Raw genomic sequence first — 23194 nt, 5'->3', positions numbered from 1 at the left:
TGAACGGAACTTCCTATGTTCTAGCTTGTGCCCATTGCCCCTTGTCCTGTCACTGGGAACCATTGAAAAGAGCCTGGCTCCGTCCTCCTTAAACCCACCCTTTAGATACTTGTAAACATTAATCAGGTCCCCCCTCAACCTTCTCTTCTCCAGGCTAAAGAGTCCCAGCTCTTTCAGCCTTTCCTCATAAGGGAGGTGCTCCAGTCCCATAATCATCTTGGTTGCCCTACGCTGGACTTGCTCCAGTAGTTCCCTGTCCCTCTTGAACTGGGGAGCCCAAAACTGGGCACAGTACTCCAGTTGTGGCCTCACCAGTGCAGAGTAGAGGGGGAGAATGACCTCCCTCGACCTACTGGCCACACTCTTCCCTATGCAGCCTAGGATGCCATTGGCCTTCTTGGCGACAAGGGCACACTGCTGGCTCATGGATAATTTGCTGTCTACTAGGACCCCCAGGTCCTTCTCCTCAGAGCTGCTTCCCAGCATGTCTGCCCCTAACCTATACTGGTGTTTGGCATTCTTCCTTCCCAGGTGCAGGACCCTACACTTGCTTTTGTTAAACCTCATTAGGTTCTTCTCTGCCCAGCTCTCCAGCCTGTCCAGGTCACGCTGGATGGCAGCACGGCCCTCTGGAGTGTCGGCCACCCCTCCCAGCTTGGTATCATCAGCAAACTTGCTGAGGATACACTCTGTCCCCTCATCTAGGTCATTGATGAATATATTGAACAAAATTGGACCAAGTATTGACCCCTGAGGGACACCACTGGTTACAGGCCTCCAACTGGACTCTGTGCCGCTGATCACAACCCTCTGGGTTCTGTCACTCAGCCAGCTCTCGATCCACCTCACCGTCACCTCATCTAGCCCATACTTCCTCAGCTTCCTAATGAGGATGTTATGGGAGACAGTGTCAAAAGCCTTGCTAAGGTCAAGGTAGATGACATCTACGGCTCTCCCCTCATCCAGCCAACCCGTTATAACATCATAGAAAGCTATCAGATTGGTCAGGCATGATTTGCCCTTGGTAAATCCATGCTGACCACTTCCAATAACTTCCTGTTCCTCTACGTGCTTGGATATGACATCCAGAATGAGTCGCTCCATTACCTTCCCAGGGACAGAGGTGAGACTAACCGGCCTGTAGTTCCCTGGGTCCTCCTTCTTGCCTTTTTTGAAGATTGGAGTGATGTCAGCCTTCCTCCAGTCCTCAGGCACCTCTCCTGTTCCCCATGACCTTGCAAAGACAATGGAGAGCGGTCTAGCGATAACATCTGCCAGCTCTCTCAGCGCTCACGGGTGCATCCCGTCAGGGCCCATGGATTTATGAACATCCGGCTTGGCCAAGTGGTCTCTGACCCGGTGCTCCTCAACTAAGGGAAAGTCTTCCTCTCTCCCGACCTTCCCCCTTGCCTCCAGGGTATGGGATGCGTGAGGGACGGCTTTATCAGTGAAGACCGAAGAAAAGAAGGCATTCAGTAACTCTGCCTTCTCTGTGTCTTCCACCACTAGGGCACCCGTCTCATTCATCAGTGGGCCTATATTTTCCCTAGTCTTCCTTTTTCTGTTGATATACTGGAAAAATCTCTTCTTGTTGTCTTTAACTGCAGTGGCCAAGCTGAGTTCTGATTGAGCTTTGGCCCTTCTAATCTTCCCCCTGCATAGCTTTGTTATATCTTGATAATCCTCATAAGTTGCTAAGCCCCTTTTCCAGAGAATGTAAGCCTTCCTTTTTTTTCTGAGGTCCAGCCAAAGCTCTCTATTTAGCCAGGCTGGCCTTCTTCCCCGTCGGCTCGTCTTTCGGGACATGGGGATGGCCTTCTCCTGTGCTTCTAAGAGCACCTGCTTGAAGTATGACCAGCCTTCCTGGGCACCTTTGCTCTTCAAAACTGCCTCCCAAGGGACACTCTCAACCATGCTCCTAAACAGGTTAAGGTCTGCCCTTCGGAAATCCAAGGTGGCAGTTCTGCTGGCTCCCCGCCTCACTTCACCAAGAATTGAAAACTCTATCATTTCATGGTCACTTGAACTCTTCTACCTTTGCCCAGAGTAGCACAGGGGGGTTGTGGAATGGGAGTTGCCGTCAGTTCATAACACTTCGTTTCTGACCTTGCCCAAATGTGGGTCCTTCCCACTGACTGCAGTTCTCCACAAACTGCTCCAGCGTGGATCCTTTCCACAGGGTACAGTCCTTCAGGCGTGGACTGCTGCAGTGTGGGTCCCCCACAGGCCACAGGTCCTGCTGCAAAACCTGCTCCAGCATGGGCTCCTCTCCTTGGGCAGCAGGTCCTGCCAGGAGCCTGCTCCACCGGGGTCCTCCATGGGCTGCTGGTCTACCGCTCCTAAAGGAAAAAGGCCAGCCCAGCACGGCTTCTCTTCTGGACCAGACCACAAGAAGTCCCGGAGGATGGCTGTTTCCTATGCCCGTGGGACTTGAGAAAACTCAGAAGACTCCAGTGTTTTGGGTATTGCTGAACAGAGTTTGCATGGTGTCAAGGCCTTCTCTGTTTCTTTGTTCTGCTCCCTCCAGTGAGTAGGTGGGAGGTGAGAAAGAAGTTGAGAGGGGACCCAGCCAGGACCGCTGATCCAAACTGACCAGAGGCATATTCCATACCATATGACCTCATGCTCAGGAATAAAAGCTTAAGACACAGGAGGAAGATGGTGGGGTTTTTTATTGTTTAAGGAGTCTGCTGCTTGGAGACTGGCTGGGCATTAGTCTGCTTGTGGGAGGTGTTGAGTGATGGTCTCCGTTTCACTTGTTGAGGTTTTTTTTAACCTCTTCTCTTCACCAGTTAAATTGTTATGTTGACCCCAAACTTTTCACACTTTATTTCTTCCTTGTCCCCCTTGTGAATGGGGAAGAAAGTGTGAGCGACTGTGTGGCTGCTGGGCTATTGGCTATTGGCCATGGTCAACACATCACAGCAAGGAAGATTGTGATAGCTGGGAGCGAGTTCAGCGGTTGGCCACCAAGATGCTTAGGGGCTGAAGGGGAAGGGCCTTCTTTAGCCTGGAGAAGGGAAGGTCTTGGGAAGCTCATAGCAGCCTGTGTGTCCCTATGGGGACATTTTCAGGGCCATGGAGCCAGGCTTGTGACAGTGGTGCTTGGCAGGAGGTTAATAGACAATGGTCAGATGTTGAAATAAGGAAGGTTCAGGACAAAGAAAATGAAAATCTTTTTCTCTGTGGGGGCATCCAAGCATTGCAGGAGGTTTCCCAGTGACATTGTGCCATCTCTGTCCTTGGATGTTTTCCATCTCCTACGGGATAAAGCCTTGAGCAACATTTGACCAGCATTGGTCATGCCTTGAGGCATTTGACCAGCTTCCTGAACAAAGCTATCAGTATGCCATGCCTCCTGAGATTCCTGGGAGCAGCCACTTTCTTGTCTTTCTTGTTCTTCTACAAACTTCTCCACATCTCCAGACCAAGTGGTGATTTAGGCTGTAAAGAGAATGGAAACAAAGCCTCTGGCTTGGTTACTATCAACTTAATTGCTAAAAGAGAGTGAGATGGAGGGATCTCAGAGCTTCCAGATTCCTGTGGAAGGTTGAAGGCCTCCAAGAAAGGAGTTGAAAATAAGAGTGTTGAACTAGCCTAGCCTTTAAATCACTTCACATGGGATGCTTCGGCTTCCCACTTTCAGTCATTGGCACCCAGAAACCTCACATGCTTTTCTTCCTCTCCTCCCCAAACCTGACCAAGTGACATGAAGAAAGAAAGCAGAAGGGCCCTAGGCCCCTGTGAATCAGCTGGGGTCTGGCACTTGGAGGGCCGCTCAGTGAATGGCAGTTCTTTCGTGGTCCACCCGATAAAGAATCAAGCTGGGAAGTCAGCCTGCAAGAGCAAACCAACAAGGTCCATGGACAGGCAAGGCTGTGTCTGGAGAACCTTTACACCTACAGCGTAGATCAAGCTGGGGCTGAACCTCAGGCCTGGGCTTAAAGGGGATCCTGAGCTGAGGGACAGAGGGGTGGGAGGAGGCCCCAGGTGAAGCTGCTCAGGGCCATGAAGGCCTGTGGATGTTTTCAGGGCCCTGACATGGTTTCCATGGGAGCCCACCTGCCAGTGCCCTCAGTAGGCCTCCTTCCCTACTGTCCAGGGCCTGTGCTCTGCTCCTCTCCTTCCCTGTTCCCCTGGAGATCTGGGAGACCACCATTTGATGGTCACTACAGCCAAGGCTGAGACTGGTCTTCACATCTCTGACCAGCTCTGCCTCTTGGCAGTACCAGCTCCACTTGAGCATCAGTGTGGCCCATTTGGCAGCTGTGCTAAGAACCATCAGCATGGACTTACCATGGGTAAATCAAAGAAAAAGGAAGCCTACAGAAGGTGGAAGCAAGGACAGGTAGCCTGGGAGGAATACAGAGAAATTGTCCAAGCAGCCATGGATCATGTCAGGAGAGCCAAAGCCCAGAGAGAGTCAAATCTGGCCAGAGGCATCAAGGGCAACAAGAAAGCCGAATAAAGAACACGGACTTCACAGTATCCAAGTGCTGTTGTGTAGAGTTCTTTGTTTCAACACCAAGCTGTGTGAAGCAGTTGACAAGCTGGAGGGATGGGATGCGATCCAGAAGGACCTGGACAGGCTTGAGAGATGGGCCTGTGTGGACCTCATGAAGTTCAACCAGGCCAGGTGCAAGGTCCTGCACGTGGGTCGGGGCAATCCCAGGCACAAATACAGGCTGGGTGGAGAATGGCTTGAGAGCAGCCCTGAGGAGAGGGACTTGGGTGTGCTGGTGGATGAGAAGCTCAACGTGAGCCAGCAACGTGCACTCGCAGCCTGCTCCGGTGTGGGTCCCCCACAGGCCACACTTCCTGCCAGAAACCCTGCAGAGGCATGCTGGAGTGGATGGCAGGTGGACACAAAACGATGGATGAGATTCCCACAACGAGAGTAAAAGCTGCAGTCCCCAAGGCCAGAGAGAAACAGGCCTTGGCTGCGCAGCCCTGGCAGGAGAGGGGTTTGCTGTCCCAGGTTACTCTGAAGCACTGTGGGACCTATGGCAGAGGTGGAGCTGATCTGCAAGAAGGACAAGCTGCTGCTGAGAAAGTCCCTGGGGGAGGACAGCTTGTGATCTAGGCACACTGTGGGCATCATGCTGGGGGCTGACTGGCTAGATAGTGGCTCTGCAGAGAAGGACCTTGGGGTCCTGGAGGACAAACAGCTGAGCATGAGCCAGCAATGCACCACCATGACAAAGGCCAACAGCCTCCTGGGCTGCATCAGGAAAAGCATTGCTGGCAGATGGAGGGAGGTGACCTTCCCCTCTCCTTGGCACTGGTGAGGCCACACCTGGAGTGCCCACACCCTGCACACTCACACAACTTAGCTCTACACTGACATTTTCCTCTCCCAGGCTTTTACCAGCCCATCCCAGCTGTTCCTCATCTCTCTCCAGAGCCCTTGCCCTCTCCTCTGCCCAGCCAAGCACAGCTGCCCGGTCTGGGCTGGTCCCACAGCAGTGCCCACCACAGTTGCTGCAGAGCTCTCGGCACTCACTCCACAGCCCCAGCTCCTCTGAAGGGCACACAGCCCCTGGGGGGCAGACAAGGAGCTCAGCCTCCCCATCAGCCCCAGGCTAGTGCTGGCCTCAAGGCAAGGAGGAAAACAGGCTAGTCACTCTCTGCCTCTCCTGATAGCCTTTTGAGGTGACCCCCAACCCTGAGTGAATTTGCCCCCTCCTCTGCTCACATCAGCCCCGCTCCCCAGGACAGCACGACATTCCTTGGCCCTGAGGGTCCTCTGGCAGCTCCCACACCTCTCCAGCCTCCCTTTCCCACGCCTACCGGATCCACACTGACTTTCTGGGCATTGCAGAGTCCTTGTTTGTGCATACCTCAGTTTAGTGTTTTGCTTGTGGGGGACTTCACCTCTGTGGATGTTTCATCTCCTGTGTCTTCATTCACTCCCAGCTCAGGGCACGTGGTGAGTCCCCATCCTCTCCTCACACGTCCAAATTCATTTCCATAGAGCCTGCTGTATGCCATAAGTCCTGACACATGTGAAGCAGCCTGAGGAGGTAATCGGGAGCTCATGCACCATCTCCACTACCACTGGAGACAAGAAGAGAGCCTTTCAAACCAGAACATTTGGTCCACGGAACCCAATAGTACAGTGAGCTTAACCCCAAACACAGGGAGAACACAGGGAGAAGAGACTCTTTGAAAGACCAGTTCGTTGGACGTTTCATTGGCAGCACCTTTGGAGGAAGCACCTAGCATCCAGGCACTGCACCTGGGAGATGCCTTTTTCTTGAAGAGCTGCTATTAGGCAGGTCACCTTTGACACAGTGTTGTGCAAGGCTCAGACACAACTGGAACAAACCTCAAGACAAGTGGTACAAACCCAGAAAATTATACAGAAGCAGGATGACTGCAAGAGAAAAAAGCAGGCTTATTGCCTAACAGAAAGTCTAGAAAACATGCGGAGAAGGGGAGACAATTTATTAATGGTGAAACAACGTCCATTGAGCCAGTTTCCATAGGGCATCCTTGAGCTCCTGGTTCCTCATGCTGTAGATGAGGGGGTTCAGTACTGGAGGCACCAATGAGTACAGGACTGCCACCACCAGGTCTAGAGCTGGGGAGGAGATGGAGGGGGGCTTGAGGTGGGCAAACACGGCAGTGCTGACAAACAGGGAGACCACGGCCAGGTGAGGGAGGCACGTGGAAAAGGCTTTGTGCCGTCCCTGCTCAGAGGGGATCCTCAGCACGGCCCTGAAGATCTGCACATAGGACAGCACGATGAAAACAAAACAACCAAAGCCTAAACAGACACTAACCACAAGAAGCCCAACTTCCCTGAGGTAGGAGTGTGAGCAGGAGAGCTTGAGGATCTGGGGGATTTCACAGAAGAACTGGTCCAGGGCATTGCCCTGGCAGAGGGGTAGGGAAAATGTATTGGCCGTGTGCAGGAGAGCATTGAGAAACCCACTGCCCCAGGCAGCTGCTGCCATGTGGACACAAGCTCTGCTGCCCAGGAGGGTCCCGTAGTGCAGGGGTTTGCAGATGGCAACGTAGCGGTCATAGGACATGACGGTGAGAAGAAAATACTCAGCTGACATGAAAAAGAAAAAGAATAAGAGCTGGGCCACACATCCTGTGTAGGAGATGTCCCTGGTGCCCCACAGGGAATTGGCCATAGATTTGGGGACAGTGGTGGAGATGCAGCCCAGGTCGAGGAGGGAGAGGTTGAGGAGGAAGAAGTACATGGGGGTGTGGAGGCGGTGGTCACAGGCGATGGTGGTGATGATGTGGCCGTTGCCCAGGAGGGCAGCCAGGTAGATGCCCAGGAAGAGCCCGAAGTGCAAGAGCTGCAGCTCCCGTGTGTCTGCGAATGCCAGGAGGAGGAACTGGGTGATGGAGCTGCTGTTGGACATTTTTGTCCTCTGCACATGGGACCTGTTCAAAGAAGAGACAAAAGTCTATTCAGTTTCTCAGAAAAACTTCTGAAAGTTCCTCTCCCCTTTCAAGCAGACCTTTGGCAGGTCCCTTTCATGAGCTGTGGTTGGTGCTGGCTGAGGGTGCCGCTGGGAGCAGGGGGCTCTGCAGGATTCAGTCCTGCCTACAGCAATTGGTCGATAGGAAGACGGGGTGATCTTAGCCTACATCCACTTTTGATATCGAAGAGCTTTCCAGCATTGTCACTCCTAATTCACCCGACGGCAGAGCAAAGTTGAGGGGAATTTGTTCTGTGGATTTTGTTCCAGTTGTCACACAAGAGCTGAGGAGTTTTGGAGCATTCCTGCTGCACTCCAAGTGAAATCCTGTGGGTGCTGGCAGGCAAAGGGACTGTCCCTCAGTGAAGAGTGTGGAGAGCTGACCTGTCCCTCAGCCCTGCTCCCAGCTGCCCTGGGCAGGCACCTTTTTGAGCTTGAGGACAGTAACACCCAGGTGTTCCCCCCAGAAGACCAGGACACTGCTGAGAGCAGAGGAATCTCATCTCTCCCCTCCCAGCCAGGGACACAGAGGCCTCATTGCAGCTGCCGACCTACAGCCGTCCCGTGGCATCTCCTTGGCCTTAGCGCTGTGGTGTCTTCTCTGTCGGGTACTTAGAAAACACAGAGATGCCATGGGAGAGTTGTGACCTTCTGGAAGGCAGCCTGCAGCTCAGCAGGGCCCCCTCAGGGAAAGAGCCAAATGTCTTTAAGATGGGGTGTCCTAAAAGGTCTTTTCCAGTCAGGCACACTCTGGTGCCTGGCTCCAAAGTCCGCGAGGGGATTTGGCTGCTTTTCCTCCATGGAAACATCTGCATGGCAGGACCCAAGTGCTTGTGTCTCAGCTGAAGCTGAATCCCCATCTCCCTCTTTGTTGGTTGAGCTGTTGGGAAAGAAAGTGATGGCCGAGTGTTTGTGACGCTGAGAGTGGGGGGCTGCACTGTGTGGGAGAGGAGACCTGGGAGCTGCTGCAGGAAAGGTGCTTGCACTGCAGCGGATGGCAGGGGGGTGCCCGAATCCCCCCTCCCCTCACGTTTCTGGGATCTCCTCCCTCTCCCTCTCTGACAATGTTTCTGCTGCCTGGAGCTGTCTCTGCTGGGAACCGCTTCTCTGTGCCCAGGTCTCCTCCTTTGCAGTGCTCACAGAAAGAGAACTCCATCCCACCTGCGATGTGCTCAGCTCTGCCCTGCAAACACCTCCTGGCAGCAGGGAACTGCTCCAGGGCATCTCTGCCTGCACAGGGGCAAAGGGGCGGCTCAGAGAACTCAAAGGGAGTGGGCCACCCCGTGCCTTCGCAAGAGTGGGAAAATAAAGTCCCATCTCCCACTGTCCACCCAGCCAAACAAGGTGACTCATCTCAAAGCACAGACTCCTTCCCTTTCAGGTAATCCCCACTTTGACCAGCCTCTTGAAAAGCTTCCTTGGAAATGCCCTGGCAGTGATCCCCCGGGGTGCAGGGACCGTCTGCGGAAGGACAGCCCTGGGCTCCTCTGGCTGCACACCCAGTTTGGTACCCCTGCAGTCATCCCAAAGACAAGGAAACCACCGTGCCCCGACCTACTGAAGTGCAGCAGGGAAGCCCTGCTCCAGAGCACGTCCTCCTCCTCTACTTGGGAATCTCTGAGAATCCTCCTGCCAGGTCCTGCAGGCTGCGGGATGAACCAGGTCTAGGATGTCCTCCAAAGAACACCAAACTCAGTACCCTGCAGCCAGAGACTTACCATATAGAGGGCTGTGAAGATTCCTCCCGCAGTGAGAGCTCAGCTATCCCCCCGCTCCTAGAGTGCCTTTAACATCTCTGCCTTGCTCCTCTCCCCTTGGCACCTGCAGGCAGTGCCCTCAGCCCTGCTGCACTTTGGGCAGAGCTGTCTCTCTGCAGTGCTGTGGAAGGAGTGCTGCCCGCTTGCCATGAGCTCCCTCTGTCCCAGGAGCCCAGCCCAGCTCAGCAGCAGAGGACCAGCCCAAGGCAGCCCTTTCTCTGCCCACTTTGGCCTCCCTTCAGGTGTCCCTGGGGCTTCGGGAGAACCTGCTGGGAAACAGGCTGAAGTCAGCACTGAGGTTCCCTTCCTCAGCTGGGCAGAGACACTTCTTTCCAGCTGTGTCATTTCTATTACCAGAGACAGAGTTAGGCATGAGAATAGCCTTTCCTTGTCTCACCATTAGACAGGACACCCACACAGCTCTTTACCCCTGGTGGGTGCAGTGATGCAGCTGAATCATTTGAGGCATCTCATCCTGGGTTTGAAGTCCTGGGCTAGGAGAGGACTCCCTCTTGTTCCTTCCACAAACCCACAGGAGGTGGGATTCTTCTTGCCTCAGTTCAGGTGTGCACAAACACAGGCAGCTGTATGGGAGCTCCTTGTCTCAGCTCTCAGGCTACTTAATGGAGATTGAGGGTGTTGTTCAGGTGGAAACACCTGGTGACATTGGAGGTGACACCAGAGCTTGTCCAAGACATTTGCAGGTGACTGCAAGCTCTAATGCGGCAATGCTGAGAGACAAGGCAGCATCGGGGGGCACCATCCTGGAGCCTTGTGAGGAATTCCTTTGGCAGATGGAAATGACAGCAGGTGTTTACATTTAAGACAACTAAAAACTTTCCTTTTCCTTATATCTACAGCAGCCTACAGAGGTCATCAGCTGAGCAAACAGACCTAAGTCCCTCTCTTTCTCTTCTCCATCAGCTGTAGTTCCTAGCTCTCCACTGACTGTAATGGCAGTTGTTTCAGGGACATCCCTACATGGCTTAACCCAATTCAGGAAGCTTCTCAATGGCCAAACACAGGCCTGTGGTGCTAAGTGAGATGCCAGCGCTCTCCAGCACAGGCTGGCAGGGACCGCACAGGACCTATGGGAAAGCCATTGGTGTTCAGAGCAGATGCGTGAGGGACACCTCAGAGGGCACTGCAGGCCGATTTGGTTCCTTTGTGCAAGCCTATGTGGCATCTCAGGCACGTTCAGTTTCCGTTGATCAGCGACTGAAACCCACCACTGCAGTGAGGCACGGTCTCACCCATCTCCATTCAGCTGATGCAGAGAAGGTCATGGACAGGAAGCCTATCACACTGGGGCCTCAAATGATTTGGCTGCTCCCAAACTCTCCCAGTTCTTCTTTCAACAATCCTTTCCTGAGGCCCTTGATGAGACAGTCGACACAGGTGAATGATTTTCACAGTGTTCCTGGATCACAGCTTATCCACACGCAAGGACATTTTGAGCAGCACCTTGTCATCCTGGAGATCAGCTTCACCTCCGCCACAGGTCTTCAGCAACACTACAGACAACAAAGCCTGCTTCTTCCAGGGCTACAGAGCCCAGCCTGGCTTTTCTGGTGTTGTAGGGAGCAGCGTTTCCTCGTTTAGTGCCTTCACATTGCCGCCTGCCGTCGCATCCAGTATGTCTCTGGTCTGGAGCACAGCATTAGCAGGTGTGGGGTCTTGGGCACTTGGTACTGGGTTTGCCTGGGACAAGTCCAAGCTTGGCCCCAGTGCTCCAGCTCAGGTGCTGCAGACCAAATGTGCACCAGTGCCCTCAGCCTGGGGCACAGACCGGAGGAGCTGGAGTCCCATGTGCCATCCTAGAGTTTGTACGTTGGTGGAATAAGTGGCAAGGGGTGGTGGGACAGCTCACAGTGGTGCTGCCATGGTGCATAGGGGCTTTTCAGGAGAGACGGGCCAGGAAGATGAGGAGGGAGATGCCCTCCATGTGCAGGAGCTTGTTGCATGTATGGTGCTCCTCTATGGGATGCGCAGCAGGTTGCGTGAGCCCTTGTGAGTGAGGGTCAAAGGAGAGGCCTGTTAGTGTGACACCCTCGTGGGAGACAAAGCACCTGCAATCAGGGTAAGGAAGTGGAGAAAGGTTTGCTTAAGCAAGCCATGGAAGTCCTCAGATCCATGACCCCAAGTGCTATTGGAGACTTTAATGACACTCACTGGCAGGTGAGCATGGCAGGATGCATACTGTCCAGCTGGTGTTGGGGTCTCTTTGGACAACTTTGCACAGGCGCAGACCAACAAAGGTGATGCTCACTCCAATCCAGTCCTTGCAAAAGAGGAAGTGCTGATCAGGGATGCGAAAACCAGTGTCAGCTTTGGCTGTAGGGACCATGAAATACTGGGAGAAGATTTTAGCCTCTTCAGGGGACTTTCAGTGGTAGGCCCATGGGCAGCAGTATTCAAAGGCAGCAGAGCTCAGTACAGTTGGTCTTTCAGAGAAGCATCTTCCAAGCATAAGAACTGTCGACATTCATAAGCCGGAAAACAACCAGACATTTCAGGAGAGCAGCTTGGCTAAGGAAGGAACGTGGATGCAAGGACTGATGCAGGAATTTAGAAATAGGGATGGCTTTAGAGGAGCCAAAGCTTCCCTAGTGTTGACCCTTGCAAGAGCTTCAAGGACAACAAGAGGATCTCTTAGTACTTCCAGACCAATGCAAGAAAAAACCCAAAGATTATCTGTGGCCACTGGAGAATTTAGTAAGAACAGGTGTAGAGAAATATGAGATACTGTATCCCCCTTGCCTTAGTCTTCCCCAGCAAGGTCTCTCAGCCCTTTGCTCCTCAAGGCAGGAGTCTGGAAGAAAATAACCAGCAGTGAATGCGGATCAATTCAGGTGTCACTTGGGCAAACATAGTCCTTACCAGCCTATGGGGCTGGAGGGGCAGGCTCCCAAGGACCTGAGCGAGCAGGACGGTGTCACCGTGAGGCCCTTCTCCATCACCTTTGAAAGGTCACGGAGTCTGAGGGAACTCCCTGATTACTGTAAGAACCCAAACATTGCATGCACCTTGCAAAAAGGCCCAAAGGATGAGCAGGGTAACAGAAGGCTGTGCCCCCCTGTGACACCCCTTTCTGGGTGTCTGAAAGAGAAGGTGATTTACCCTGGATTTACCCAAGGTAGCTTCTTCCTGGCCATCCTTTTTACGTTTTCTGAAGAAAGGAGAGGATTTCTGGGCAAGGAAGAGCAATGATTGTCTTCTACCTGGAAGTCAGCAAGGCTTTCAGCATCATCCCCCACAATGTTCAATGTCAGCACACTATGGTCTGCATGGATGGATAAATAGATGGGTAAAAACCAGCTGGACAGGAGGGCTGTCGTGGTTTGGGGCAGATTGGCCAATGGTGAGATGACAGATGCTCTCCCCCACCTCTCATTCCAAGGAGACACAGAAAAGAGATAAAAGATTTATGAGTTTAGAAAAAAATGGTTACTGTAATAAAAAAGTAAGAGTTCATTAAAGTAGTTACATTAATGAAATATTAATAATAAAATATAAAGGAAATAATGAAATAGATACAATGTATACCAAACGGTTTCAGGCTCCCAGGGAGATGTCAATGGCAGGCACTGGGGAAGTCAAGGACTGGACTCAGCACCAGATAGGAACTGGATATCGGATATAGATTCAGGAACGCACAGATCAGGATCAAAGTCAGAGAAACAGGGTCCTCCTCAGACATCAGTCACTGAACAAAGAGAGCCATTGAAGAAAAGAGCCGACCTTTTGATTCCTCATCTTTTATACTGAGCATGGGAGATGGGATGGAACACTCAGGAGATGGGATGGAACCATGGTAATGCTGGCCTCCTTTGTGGTATCTCTGCAATAAAAGGGAGTTTCCTGATTGCCATGGGTGAAAATAGGCCTTTTCTTCCCAAACTGGAGTGCAGAAAACACTCAGGGAACTGAAGGCTGAAAGGCCTTGATGATGTGCTTGGGTGCTGAATGGACGTGGGGGATGGATGGGGGCATCCCTCACGTCTCATCATGATGAGAAGTCATGACATGAGATGTCAAAACTGGCTCATAAGTCATGACTGACTCACCCCAGAATTCCCTCTCGATTGCCGGTACATCACCATTCAGGGACGGAGCACCAGCCACGTCCCTTGCCTTTGGGGATTCACAAAGTCCAAGCCTGATGGTGAAGTCGTCACTCACAGGAGTGATGGGTGGCCCCATTGAGGCCATCGCTGCCATTCAGGAACAGCAGGGAAAGCTCTGGATGACGAAGGATGCCAGGACATGCTCCAGAAAGAGAAGATCAGTGCTAATCCTGACACCTGAGTGCAAAGAAATAGTTGCACTTCAACAAAATTACAAAAAATCCCAAACTAAACCCAGAGAACAGCATCCGCCACCAGCACCGTTTCAGTGGTAGTTCCAGCCGCTGCAGAGCTGCAGCTGACGGCCCTGCTGTCCCTGTCGCAGGACTCCAACTGACAGCAGTTACCAAGGCCCTTTGGGAAGACTGCACTGGGTGTCACCTTCTCGGAAGAGGACCTGCTGCTTCCCTCTGGCTGCCATTAGCAGCAGAGCCCTCTGGTTCTCCACCCCACACTTTGCCCCCTTGGACACAGGAGGGACCGGCTTTCAGCCGCTGCCTTAACAGCTGCCTTTGCTGTGCTCCTTTTCTGTCTCTCTTCCTACCGCATCCGTCAGGATGGGCTTCTTCTCATTCCAGATGGAGCCCAAAGCCTCAGAGTACACTGCCACCCCCTACTTACCCACCCTAGGATGTGTTGAAGAAATAACAATTAGCAAATAGGAACTCTACCCACAGTGCGTATCTGGCCAGCCTATAAAGCTGTAACAGCTCATCCTAAAGCTCCGAAGGTATAGACCAGATGATACTTCGATCCCACATCTACCTCCTGTATGATCTGTCCTGAAGGTCAAATCATCATTACCTTCAGAAGAGGATGGAAGGTGAGGAGAAGTGGGCAGTAAACGATGAATGGTTGGGAAAAAGCAGCCAAGCAAGTGGCAAAGTAAGCAGCCGAGTTGTCCCAAGGCCAGCTCAGCCCAAGGAGCTTTGGCTGGCCCGCTCTTGAGGATGCCAAGCCCTGGCCAGGTGAGCTCACAAGCAGTGGGTGGGTGCCGCATCACTGCCCCTTTGTGACAGGGGCCACCCCGAGACGCACGGGGACACACTGTGGCCCCTCAGCCACCACAGCTGGGGCACCTCCTGCAGCCACCAGCCGGCAGCTGTTGGGCTGCCCCAGGCACTGCTGGCCAAGGGCTGCTCATCTGCCCACAGAGCTCCCGCCTCTGCCTGGAGCCGCACCAGCCCCAGGAATAAAAACCTGCCCAGGGCTGTCAGCGAGCCCCTTCACAGCTTTGGCTGGCACAGTCGGGGGGCTGAGGACTTCTTTTCCACTCTTCCCAGGTACAGGACTGCATCCACGAGACTCCTGTAGCAAAGCACCTGGTGTCTGACAGGTTTGTTTCCAATGAATTTAATCTACCCCCAAGATACAGCCACAGACTGACTCTGAACTAGTGCTACCAAAGAACCCCCTTGAGCAACTGCGCTGGGTGCACTTTGGGTGGCTGCCAGGCCCCCACCCAGCTGCTCTCCCACCCTCCAGATCCAAAAAACATTTGTGGGTGGCTTTTAAGCATCTGGTTTAACCCCACGACCTGCCTGGAGGGCAATGAGTGTTGCCTCTGCCCCAAGAAGGCAGCTGGTTGTTATCCCTGCCCTCCTTGAGCTCACCAGTTGGGCCCCTGCACCTCCTGCGTCCTCCAGTTTTCCCCACTCTTGCTCGGGGCAGTGAGTTCCTCCTGCTCAGCTCAGGGCAGGGAGTTTGCCTCCTGCTCCACTTGGGGAGGCTTTCTTCTTTATATCCTTCCCTTGGGGCATCCAGTGTGGCCTCAGCCTTGCTTGGGTGGCTTCTTTTCATCGTGTCCCCCTCAGGACAGCTGGTTTTTCCCCTCTCTTGCCTGGGGAGGCTCCTTTTGCCCCTGCCCTACACCAGGTGCCTGGATTTACTCCTGCCCTGCTCAAGGTGGCTCTTTGTGCCTCTGCTGAAATCGGGGTGACTCGCTTTGTTCCTGCCCCACTTGGGCCATTTAATTTTTTCCCTCTCTGGCTCAGGGCATCTCCTTCTGCCCCCGCCCCCACCCCGCTCGCAGGAGCCATTAATGTCCCGGCCACAGCAGGACCACCGGGGCTCCAGCGCCATTCCCCTGGCACCAGCCCCTGGCCAAGTGCTGCCCTGAATTGTCACATCACAACCACGCTTTTGCTTCCCAGCCTCCTCTAGCACCGCTCCTCCAGCTGGCATCTGACATTGAAAAAAGAGCCTGAGCCCTGTGATCCCTCAGCTTTTATACTGAGCAAGATACAGGTGGGATGGAGTACTCTGTTAGTCAGCTTTGGGTCACCTCTCCTGTGCGCTCATTCCCAAAGGTGCCATCCCTCTACGCTTCTCCCTTCCGACCCTCCGTGCCCTGCCATGTTTAACCCACCACAGTCATCCTTCCCAACTCTCCTGCTACCAACAGTGCTAACAGGGTGGGATTCCTCAAGGGCTCCCCCAGCTTGGCATCATCTACAAAGGAGGTGAAAGTGCATTGTCTGCCATCATACGGAGAGATAATAATGTTCCATAGTAGGTGTCAAGGGCTGGTCTTTGATGGATGCCACTAGTAAGTGGGTTCCAGAAGGACTTTGTACCACAGATGATGTCCCTCTGTCATTATTCAGACAGCTTTCCACCAACCACATCGTCCACTTCTTCAGCCCGGCTGTCAATAACCTGGCTATAAGGAGACTACAGAAGACCATGTTAAAGGCCTTGCTAAAGTCTGGGTACACAACAACCCCTTCTATTCCCTCCCACATGTCTTCTGCCATCCCTTTCTTGTCCTTCAAACGCCTGCAGATGGCTGCAGGAGGACTTGTCATATCCCTTCCCTGGTGAGGCTGGCCAGTCTGTCCTTGTCCCAATCCTCCTTCCTGCTTTTTTGAAAACTGGTTTCATTTCTGCTTTTTCCAAGGCTCTCAGATGGCTCTGGCCTTTCCAAGGTGTTGGAGAGAGGTCTCACAATGGCACTGGCCAGCCTTCTCCATCTCCATGACACCAAAAGTCTTCTCACTATGACACGCTGCCAGAGGAGTGCCCAGGACACAATACTCGCTGTCCAGATCCTTGGGGGCCGCTTCAGAAGAAAACCAGAAGTGATTTCTTCCTACAAGCCCACGACTCCAACGGGATCTCTCGGCAGCCGACAGCTTTCCTAAGCTGTTTCTGTCAGTTCCTCCCAACCCCCATCCTTCCTTCTCCTCAGGCTGTAGATGAGAGGATCGAGCAGGGGTGAGGTGCGTGTTGAAACAGGGCTTTGTTAAACTCTCTCAGGAGGGCTGTTCTGGGCATCCCACTGACAGTGGTGGGGGTGCCGCAGAAAGGAGTGGCTCCAGGGAGGGCAGAGGAGCCGGTGGAGAAGGCCTTCTGCCTGCCCATGCTGGGCAGGAGAGCTGCCCCCAAGTGCAGCTCTGCTGCACACACAGGATTCCAGCATGAACAGGAAGGGGAAGATTGGGTCTAAAAAGAGGTTATGAAAACAAAGTCCATGATGAATGTAATGGTTTCACATCAGGAGAGTTTCAGCATTGGTGCAAACAGCCCAGCCCACCTATTTCTGAAGACATTTGCTTCTCTGTTAGGTGCTTAAAAAAATTGTGAAGGACGTTCAGAGAGGTGAAACATGGAGGGTGTGTGCCTCTCACTGCATTCCTACTCCCTAGACGTGCTCTGTGCTCTGTGAGAGGTGAGAAATGCCATCTTCTAGAGGGCAATGCCGCTCACGCCTGCAGAACCCTTTCGGACTGCACAGGGGAGATGCTCCACAGAGGTGCTTCTGTCACACCGTGTAATCAAAGGGCCAGGCCATGAAGAGAGGGGAGGGTGAGGTAGCACACAGGTGTTCCTGGAGACACACACGGCACTGTCAGGGCTCTGGCAGGGCTGCTCAGAGACACGAGTCCTTCCCTGGCACGGGCAGAGGCCCTGCAGCAGACTCCATGGCCTCCTGTTGCCACTCCCAGAGGCCGGCAGCACCTCAGCCCCGCGCTGTGTCTCCCTGCTCGGCACCTCTCTGAGATGCCCCACGGCGTGAGGAATGGACACAGGGACCTGGGGTCAAGGAAGCCCATCCCAGTGCTGCATTCAGGGGGTTTCCCAGGGGACGTTACTCTCCAATGAAGGGACACGGCCTGTCCCACAGCACTTTCGGGCATTTCTAAGAACAGCTGCTGGTGTTTGTGCTCTCTCGGGTTCATGTCCCCACATGCACACGGTGTGCATGCCGAAATCTCCTCTGAACCATGCAAACAGGGACTTCTGACCTCGTTATTCGGTGTCTCTCCACAGGCAGACAAACATCCTCTCTGGGTTTGCGTAGGCGTCCAGTTCTGCAAATGGTGGTTTCAGGTGTCTGTTCTGTGACGATTGCCCTGGGACAGCTTCCCCGGGGTGTCCAGCAAACAAAGGCACAGACCAGACCCCGCTCTGCTGGTCCTTCAGTCCTGTCCCTGGAGGTGTGGCTGTGCAAGGACACTGTTGTGTGTGCCCTCACCCTGCACACGCACACTCTTTACCTCTTTACTGGGCATCCCTCACCAGGGCACGTTTGAAGGAACGCTCTTGACAGCAACTGTGGAAGAAGACCTAATCCTTCCTGCACTGCCCTGAGCAGATCCCCTTTCATGGTGGAAACTCTGTTATGCAGACGAGCTTTTTCTCAGAGGTGCCCATTGCTTCTCCGTGCCTGTGATCACAGAGCTGCTACACAGCAGCACCATGACCAAGCTGCCAGAGCACTCAGGCCTTAGATCAACACAGGGGCTCAGAAGGCGAGTGCGGAAGTGAAAATAGAGCAGCCCCGGAAAGAACAAGTGCTGGTGCTCTGCAAGTACTGGGATTCTTTCCCCTCCTCCTCGGCGCTCAGGCTCTACCCCTGCAGCTCTACCCGTGCAGAAAAGGCCTGAGAAGAAGGATTTTGGGCATGAGTCTGTGAGTCTCAGAAATTTGGATAGATAGGTAGTAAAAAAAAAATCTCAAATAATGACATTTATTTGTGGACAAAAGTATATAATTTAAAAAAAAAAAAAGGCAAGAAAAAGCCAAAACCCTCAACCAAACCTAACACACAGTTACCTAACCCCTAACCAAACCTATAGAAGACGGGCTAGGCGTATAATGAATTACATTATGAGTGATTTGCAGGAGACAGTTTATTGCTGCAGAAAATAACCTGGTCATTAATTTCCAGAGGGCATCCTTGAGCTCCTGGTTCCTCATGCTGTAGATGAGGGGGTTCACTGCTGGAGGCACCACGGAGTACAGCACAGCCACCACCACATCCAGGGATGGGGAGGAGATGGAGGGGGGCTTCAGGTAGGCAAACACGGCAGTGCTGACAAGCAGGGAGACCACGGCCAGGTGAGGGAGGCACGTGGAAAAGGCTTTGTGCCGTCCCTGCTCAGAGGGGATCCTCAGCACGGCCCTGAAGATCTGCACATAGGACAGCACGATGAACACAAAACACACAAAAGCTAAAAAACACCCTAATGCAAGAAGCCCAACTTCCCTGAGGTAGGAGTGTGAGCAGGAGAGCTTGAGGATCTGGGGGATTTCACAGAAGAACTGGTCCAGGGCATTGCCCTGGCAGAGGGGTAGGGAAAATGTATTGGCCGTGTGCAGGAGAGCATGGAGAAACCCACTGCCCCAGGCAGCTGCTGCCATGTGGACACAAGCTCTGCTGCCCAGGAGGGTCCCGTAGTGCAGGGGTTTGCAGATGGCAACGTAGCGGTCATAGGCCATAATGGTGAGAAGATAAAACTCTGCTACAGCACAGAAAAAGAAAAAAAAGACCTGTGTAACACATCCTTTGTAGGAAATGGCCCTGGTGTCCCACAGGGAATTGGCCACGGATTTGGGGACAATGTTGGTGATGGAGCCCAGGTCAAGGAGGGAGAGGTTGAGGAGGAAGAAGTACATGGGGGTGTGGAGGCGGCTGTCACAGGCGATGGCCGTGATGATGAGGCCGTTGGCCAGGAGGGCAGCCAGGTAGATGCCCAGGAAGAGCCCGAAGTGCAAGAGCTGCAGCTCCCGTGTGTCTGCGAACGCCAGGAGGAGGAACTGGGTGATGGAGCTGCTGTTGGACATTTGGTGCCTTTTGGTGTGGAGCACTGAACAAGGAGGAAAGGCCAGTGACAAGTTAGGGGAGACTTTTCTGAGAAAAATCAACACCAGTTCTCATACCTCACGCTCTGCTCTGCTTTTCCATTTCTGTCAGATCTTCATTCAGCTCTGTGGCTGGAGCTCTGGTTGGTTCTGTCCAGGTGTGCCAGGAGGAGCGGGACCTCTGCCCGCCGGATGCCCAGGAGTCAGCCCTGCTCTGCAGCAGCAGATTCGTGGGAATGGGGTGGGCAGTCCTGGTGTCCCAATTTCTCAGATAAACCTCTCCTCGTGAAAAAAGGGCTTGTCAGTCTCTGCACTCCCATTGCCATGAAACCACAGTTGCAAGAGTGTTGGAGAGAGGTTCTTATACAGCTCTCTCCCGTCTCAGCAGGAGATTCTCTTGGATTTCAGAAACCCTCACCATTTCTGCTGCGTTCAGGGACAGCAAAGGGAGTCCTGCCAGGCCAGGGGATTGTCTGAGGGTTAGTGCAGAGCGAGGGGAGCTGGCCTGTCCCTCTGTCTTGTTCCCAGCTGCCCTCTGCTTGTGCCTTTCTGAGACAGAGGGGAATCACACTCACATGTAGACCTGAAAAGACACCAGGCGCTGCTGAGAGCAGAGAAACCCACTGCCGAGAGCTCAGCGTCTCACCTTTTCTCAAGGTCTCAGCACCCCACTTCTCGCCAAGGACACACATGGCTCGTTTCACAAACCCAGCAGCCTTTCCTTGGTCGTAGCGTCTCTGCGCTTCTCCACTGGGCATTCAGGTAACACCAGGATGCTCCAGGACAGACTGGCATCCTGGAGGGCAGCGCAGTGCTTGGAAGGACACCCCAAGGAGACACCCAAGTGTCCTAGTGATGGTGTCTCAGAAGGGGAGAGTCAGCTCATTCCCCAGCCACATAGACTACTTTGCCCACAGCCCCACGGGTTAGAGGAGAGCTTGGACGCTTCATTCCCATGGAGACACTTGCTCAGGGGAAGGGGTCTGCATTGGAGGGGATCATACAGAGTTTTCTGAATCCTTCCTCCCACAGCATTTCTGGTTTCTCTTTCCTCTCATTCCCTGATCATAGCTCTGCTGCCGGGAGATTTTCCTCCTGGGAGGTGTTTCCCTGTCCCATGTCTTTTCCCTGTCAGCTCTCACAGACCCCATCCCAACCCCTGTGCGCTCCCCTTGGCCCCACAGAAACCTGCCTGTTTGCCGGGCACTGGCCGGGTTCACGTTCCTGTTTGCAGGTGGAAAAGGGCAGGTCAGAACAACCCCGATGGGTCCAGCAGAGCTGATGCTGGTGCTGCCCATGGGCAGAGGAGTGGCTGAAGGCACTCCAGGAGGTTCCTGGCAGACCTACTGATCACTCAAAGCTACAGCTCAGGAGTCTCACTGACTTCTTCCCACTTGAGAGCTCCCTATACATGTATCCCTTGTTCTACCTCCCCACCCTCTCACTAGGAAAATAAAAACACAAACGCAGGAAAGCTCCTTATCTGTAACGTAATTCCTGCCTTGAGCTTTCCCTCAAACAATCCCTTGGGAAATGTCCTGGGGGTGAACTGCAGCTGAGAGCAGCCCTGCCCCACGCAGCACCCCCTTGACAGCAGGACACTCTCCTGCCAGGAGTTGCCTCTTCCCCCCACAGCTTCTCCCCGCACTGCTGTTGGGAGCTCCTCAGGTAAACGGAGAGCTGATCCTGACAGGAGATAAGTCCCTGCCACGGCACAAAGCACCCTTGGGTGAAGGGACCCTGCTCTGAAGGACAGCCCTGGGCACCCCTGGCTGCACACCCACCTTCACACTGCAGCCATCCCCGGGTGAAGGCAGCTGATGTGCCCTGTCCCTTTGACAGAGCCACAGGGAAGCCCTGCTCCAAAGCAAGTCCTTTTCCTCTACGCTGGAGAAACTGTGAGAGACCTCCTGATAGATCCCAGAGGCTGTGGGATGTGCCAGCTTTGGGAGATCATTCCAGGAACCGCAGCTGCATTGCCCTGCAGCCAGAGACTTACCCTGTTCAGGGCTGTGAAGATCTTTCTCCAAGCGAGCTCTCCTCTCTCCTCCCACCCCAGACTGCCTTTACACTCTCTGCCTCCCTCCTCTGCCCTCGCTGCCTGCAGGCAGTGCCCTCAGCCCTGCTGCGCTTGGCAGAGGAGCTGCTCCTGGGCAGAGCTGTCTCTCTGCAGCGCTGCCCGCTTGCCATCAGCTCCCTCCATGCCAGGAGCCCAGCCCAGCTCAGCAGCAGAGGACCAGCCCAAGGCAGCCCTTTCTCTGCCCCCTCGGGGCTCCCTCCAGGTGTCCCTGGGGCTCCAGGGGAACCTGCTGGGAAACAGGATGAAGTCACCACTGATGTTCCCTCCCTCAGCTGGGCAGAGACACTTCTTTCCAGAACTTTTAATTCTCCTCTCAAAGTTACATCGAAATATCACCTTTTTTGGTCTTATTATTAGATAACCGCAAGCTCTGCTGGAGCCGTTCATAGAGACAGGGCATCGTCTCAGGGATCATGAATGAGCCTGGTGGGAAAGCCCTTTGGCCAAGTGAAATGGCAGCATCCTCCAGATCCAGCAGTGGTGCATATCAAAACTCAACTGAAACTCAAATAGGAATTCCAGGGCACCGAGATGAGCTTTAGGTAATTCAGGAACAGTTAAACGAAGAAAAGGGAATAATGTAGGACCGCTGTCGAATTCAGTAGGAGTAGGACTAGACCTGAGATATTCAATGTCCTCTTTGCCTCAGTTACCAGCAGCGAGGTCTCCCAGGCCTTGGTGCTTTGAGGCAGGACTCTGGAGGAGAGCAACCAGCAGTGGGTGGGGATCAAGTCAAGGGTTACTGGAGCAAACTACACCCTTACCAGTCCACGGGTCCAGAGGTTTGCATCCAGGGGTGCTGAGAGAGTGATTTTTCACTAGGAAGTGTTGGTCTGTTATGATCCCAGTAAGAAAGGCACTCCGACTTCATAATGTATGTTTTGAAACGCTGTTCATGTGGTCTAGCACTGTACGGAGAGTATCCCAGGGGCAATCCTATGTCTTTTTAGATGGTGGGAACTCCAGGATGTGTGCATTAAATGGGCCTTTGAACTAAGACCCCACACAGGTCACGTGCACGAAGTCCCGAACCCCACCTTGGCAGACCTCCACTCAGCACTCTCTAGTTCATCACTACTTCTCAGAAATGGGGAGCGACACACTGGGACACAGCCACATGTGTGGGGCCACACCGGTGCTGAGTTGAGGGGGATGAGAACTCAGGTTCTCTGGGTGGCCCACGCTCCTCCTAATGCAGCCCCATATGCAGCTGGCCTTGTTCATAGTGTCCCTACTCTACGGGCTCGTAGGGCATCCCTCGTAGTGCCCAGGCCCTTCTCCTCAGAGTCTCTGCTCAGCCCGTCAGGTCCCAGCCTGTGCTGATGTATGGGCTTATTCTCCCCCTTCCCCCCTGGCACCCACCAAGGCAGGACTGACCACTTCTCCCTGTAAAACTTCAAGTGACTTCCACTGCCCGAATCGCAGTTTCTCAAGGAATCCATGGACTGAAGCACCATTTACTCAGCTTTTAATGTTTGCACGCAGCTGGCTCATCTTGACTGGGGTGTCTCTCACAAGAGAACAGCATGAGGAGTTGCAGGGCACTACAAATACTCCTTCCTAGAGAAACTGTGGGTCTGGTACTGGTCAAGCCATAGGTCTGGACCCAGAGGGGAAGTTGCCCTTTCTGGGAGAGAGCAGCAGGAACACGTGGGGCTCTGCCTGGGGGGAGGTGATGAGTCAACTGAGAGCTGAAGGGCC

General features: G+C 53.6%; 2 protein-coding genes across 2 annotated transcripts; both read right to left on the bottom strand.

The window, feature by feature from the left end:
- Positions 1-2017: 2017 nt before the first annotated feature.
- On the bottom strand, positions 2018-7001 carry LOC128903277 (olfactory receptor 14J1-like; the record flags this gene model as incomplete). Its single annotated transcript, XM_054187293.1, has 2 exons — positions 2018-2035; positions 6540-7001. Coding segments are annotated over 2 exons (480 nt in total), but the record flags the coding sequence as incomplete, so codon positions are not given.
- An 11485-nt stretch (positions 7002-18486) lies between these two features.
- LOC128903374 (olfactory receptor 14J1-like) lies at positions 18487-19362 on the bottom strand (the record flags this gene model as incomplete). Its single annotated transcript, XM_054187392.1, has 1 exon — positions 18487-19362. A coding segment is annotated over one exon (876 nt), but the record flags the coding sequence as incomplete, so codon positions are not given.
- Between the last annotated feature and the right edge of the window lie 3832 nt (positions 19363-23194).

Source organism: Rissa tridactyla, unplaced genomic scaffold (genome assembly GCF_028500815.1).
Source record: "Rissa tridactyla isolate bRisTri1 unplaced genomic scaffold, bRisTri1.patW.cur.20221130 scaffold_29, whole genome shotgun sequence".
In the NCBI taxonomy this organism is placed as follows: Eukaryota; Metazoa; Chordata; class Aves; order Charadriiformes; family Laridae; genus Rissa; species Rissa tridactyla.
The sequence above is the reverse complement of the archived record's forward strand: the minus strand, read 5'-3'. Positions and strand labels throughout refer to the sequence as shown.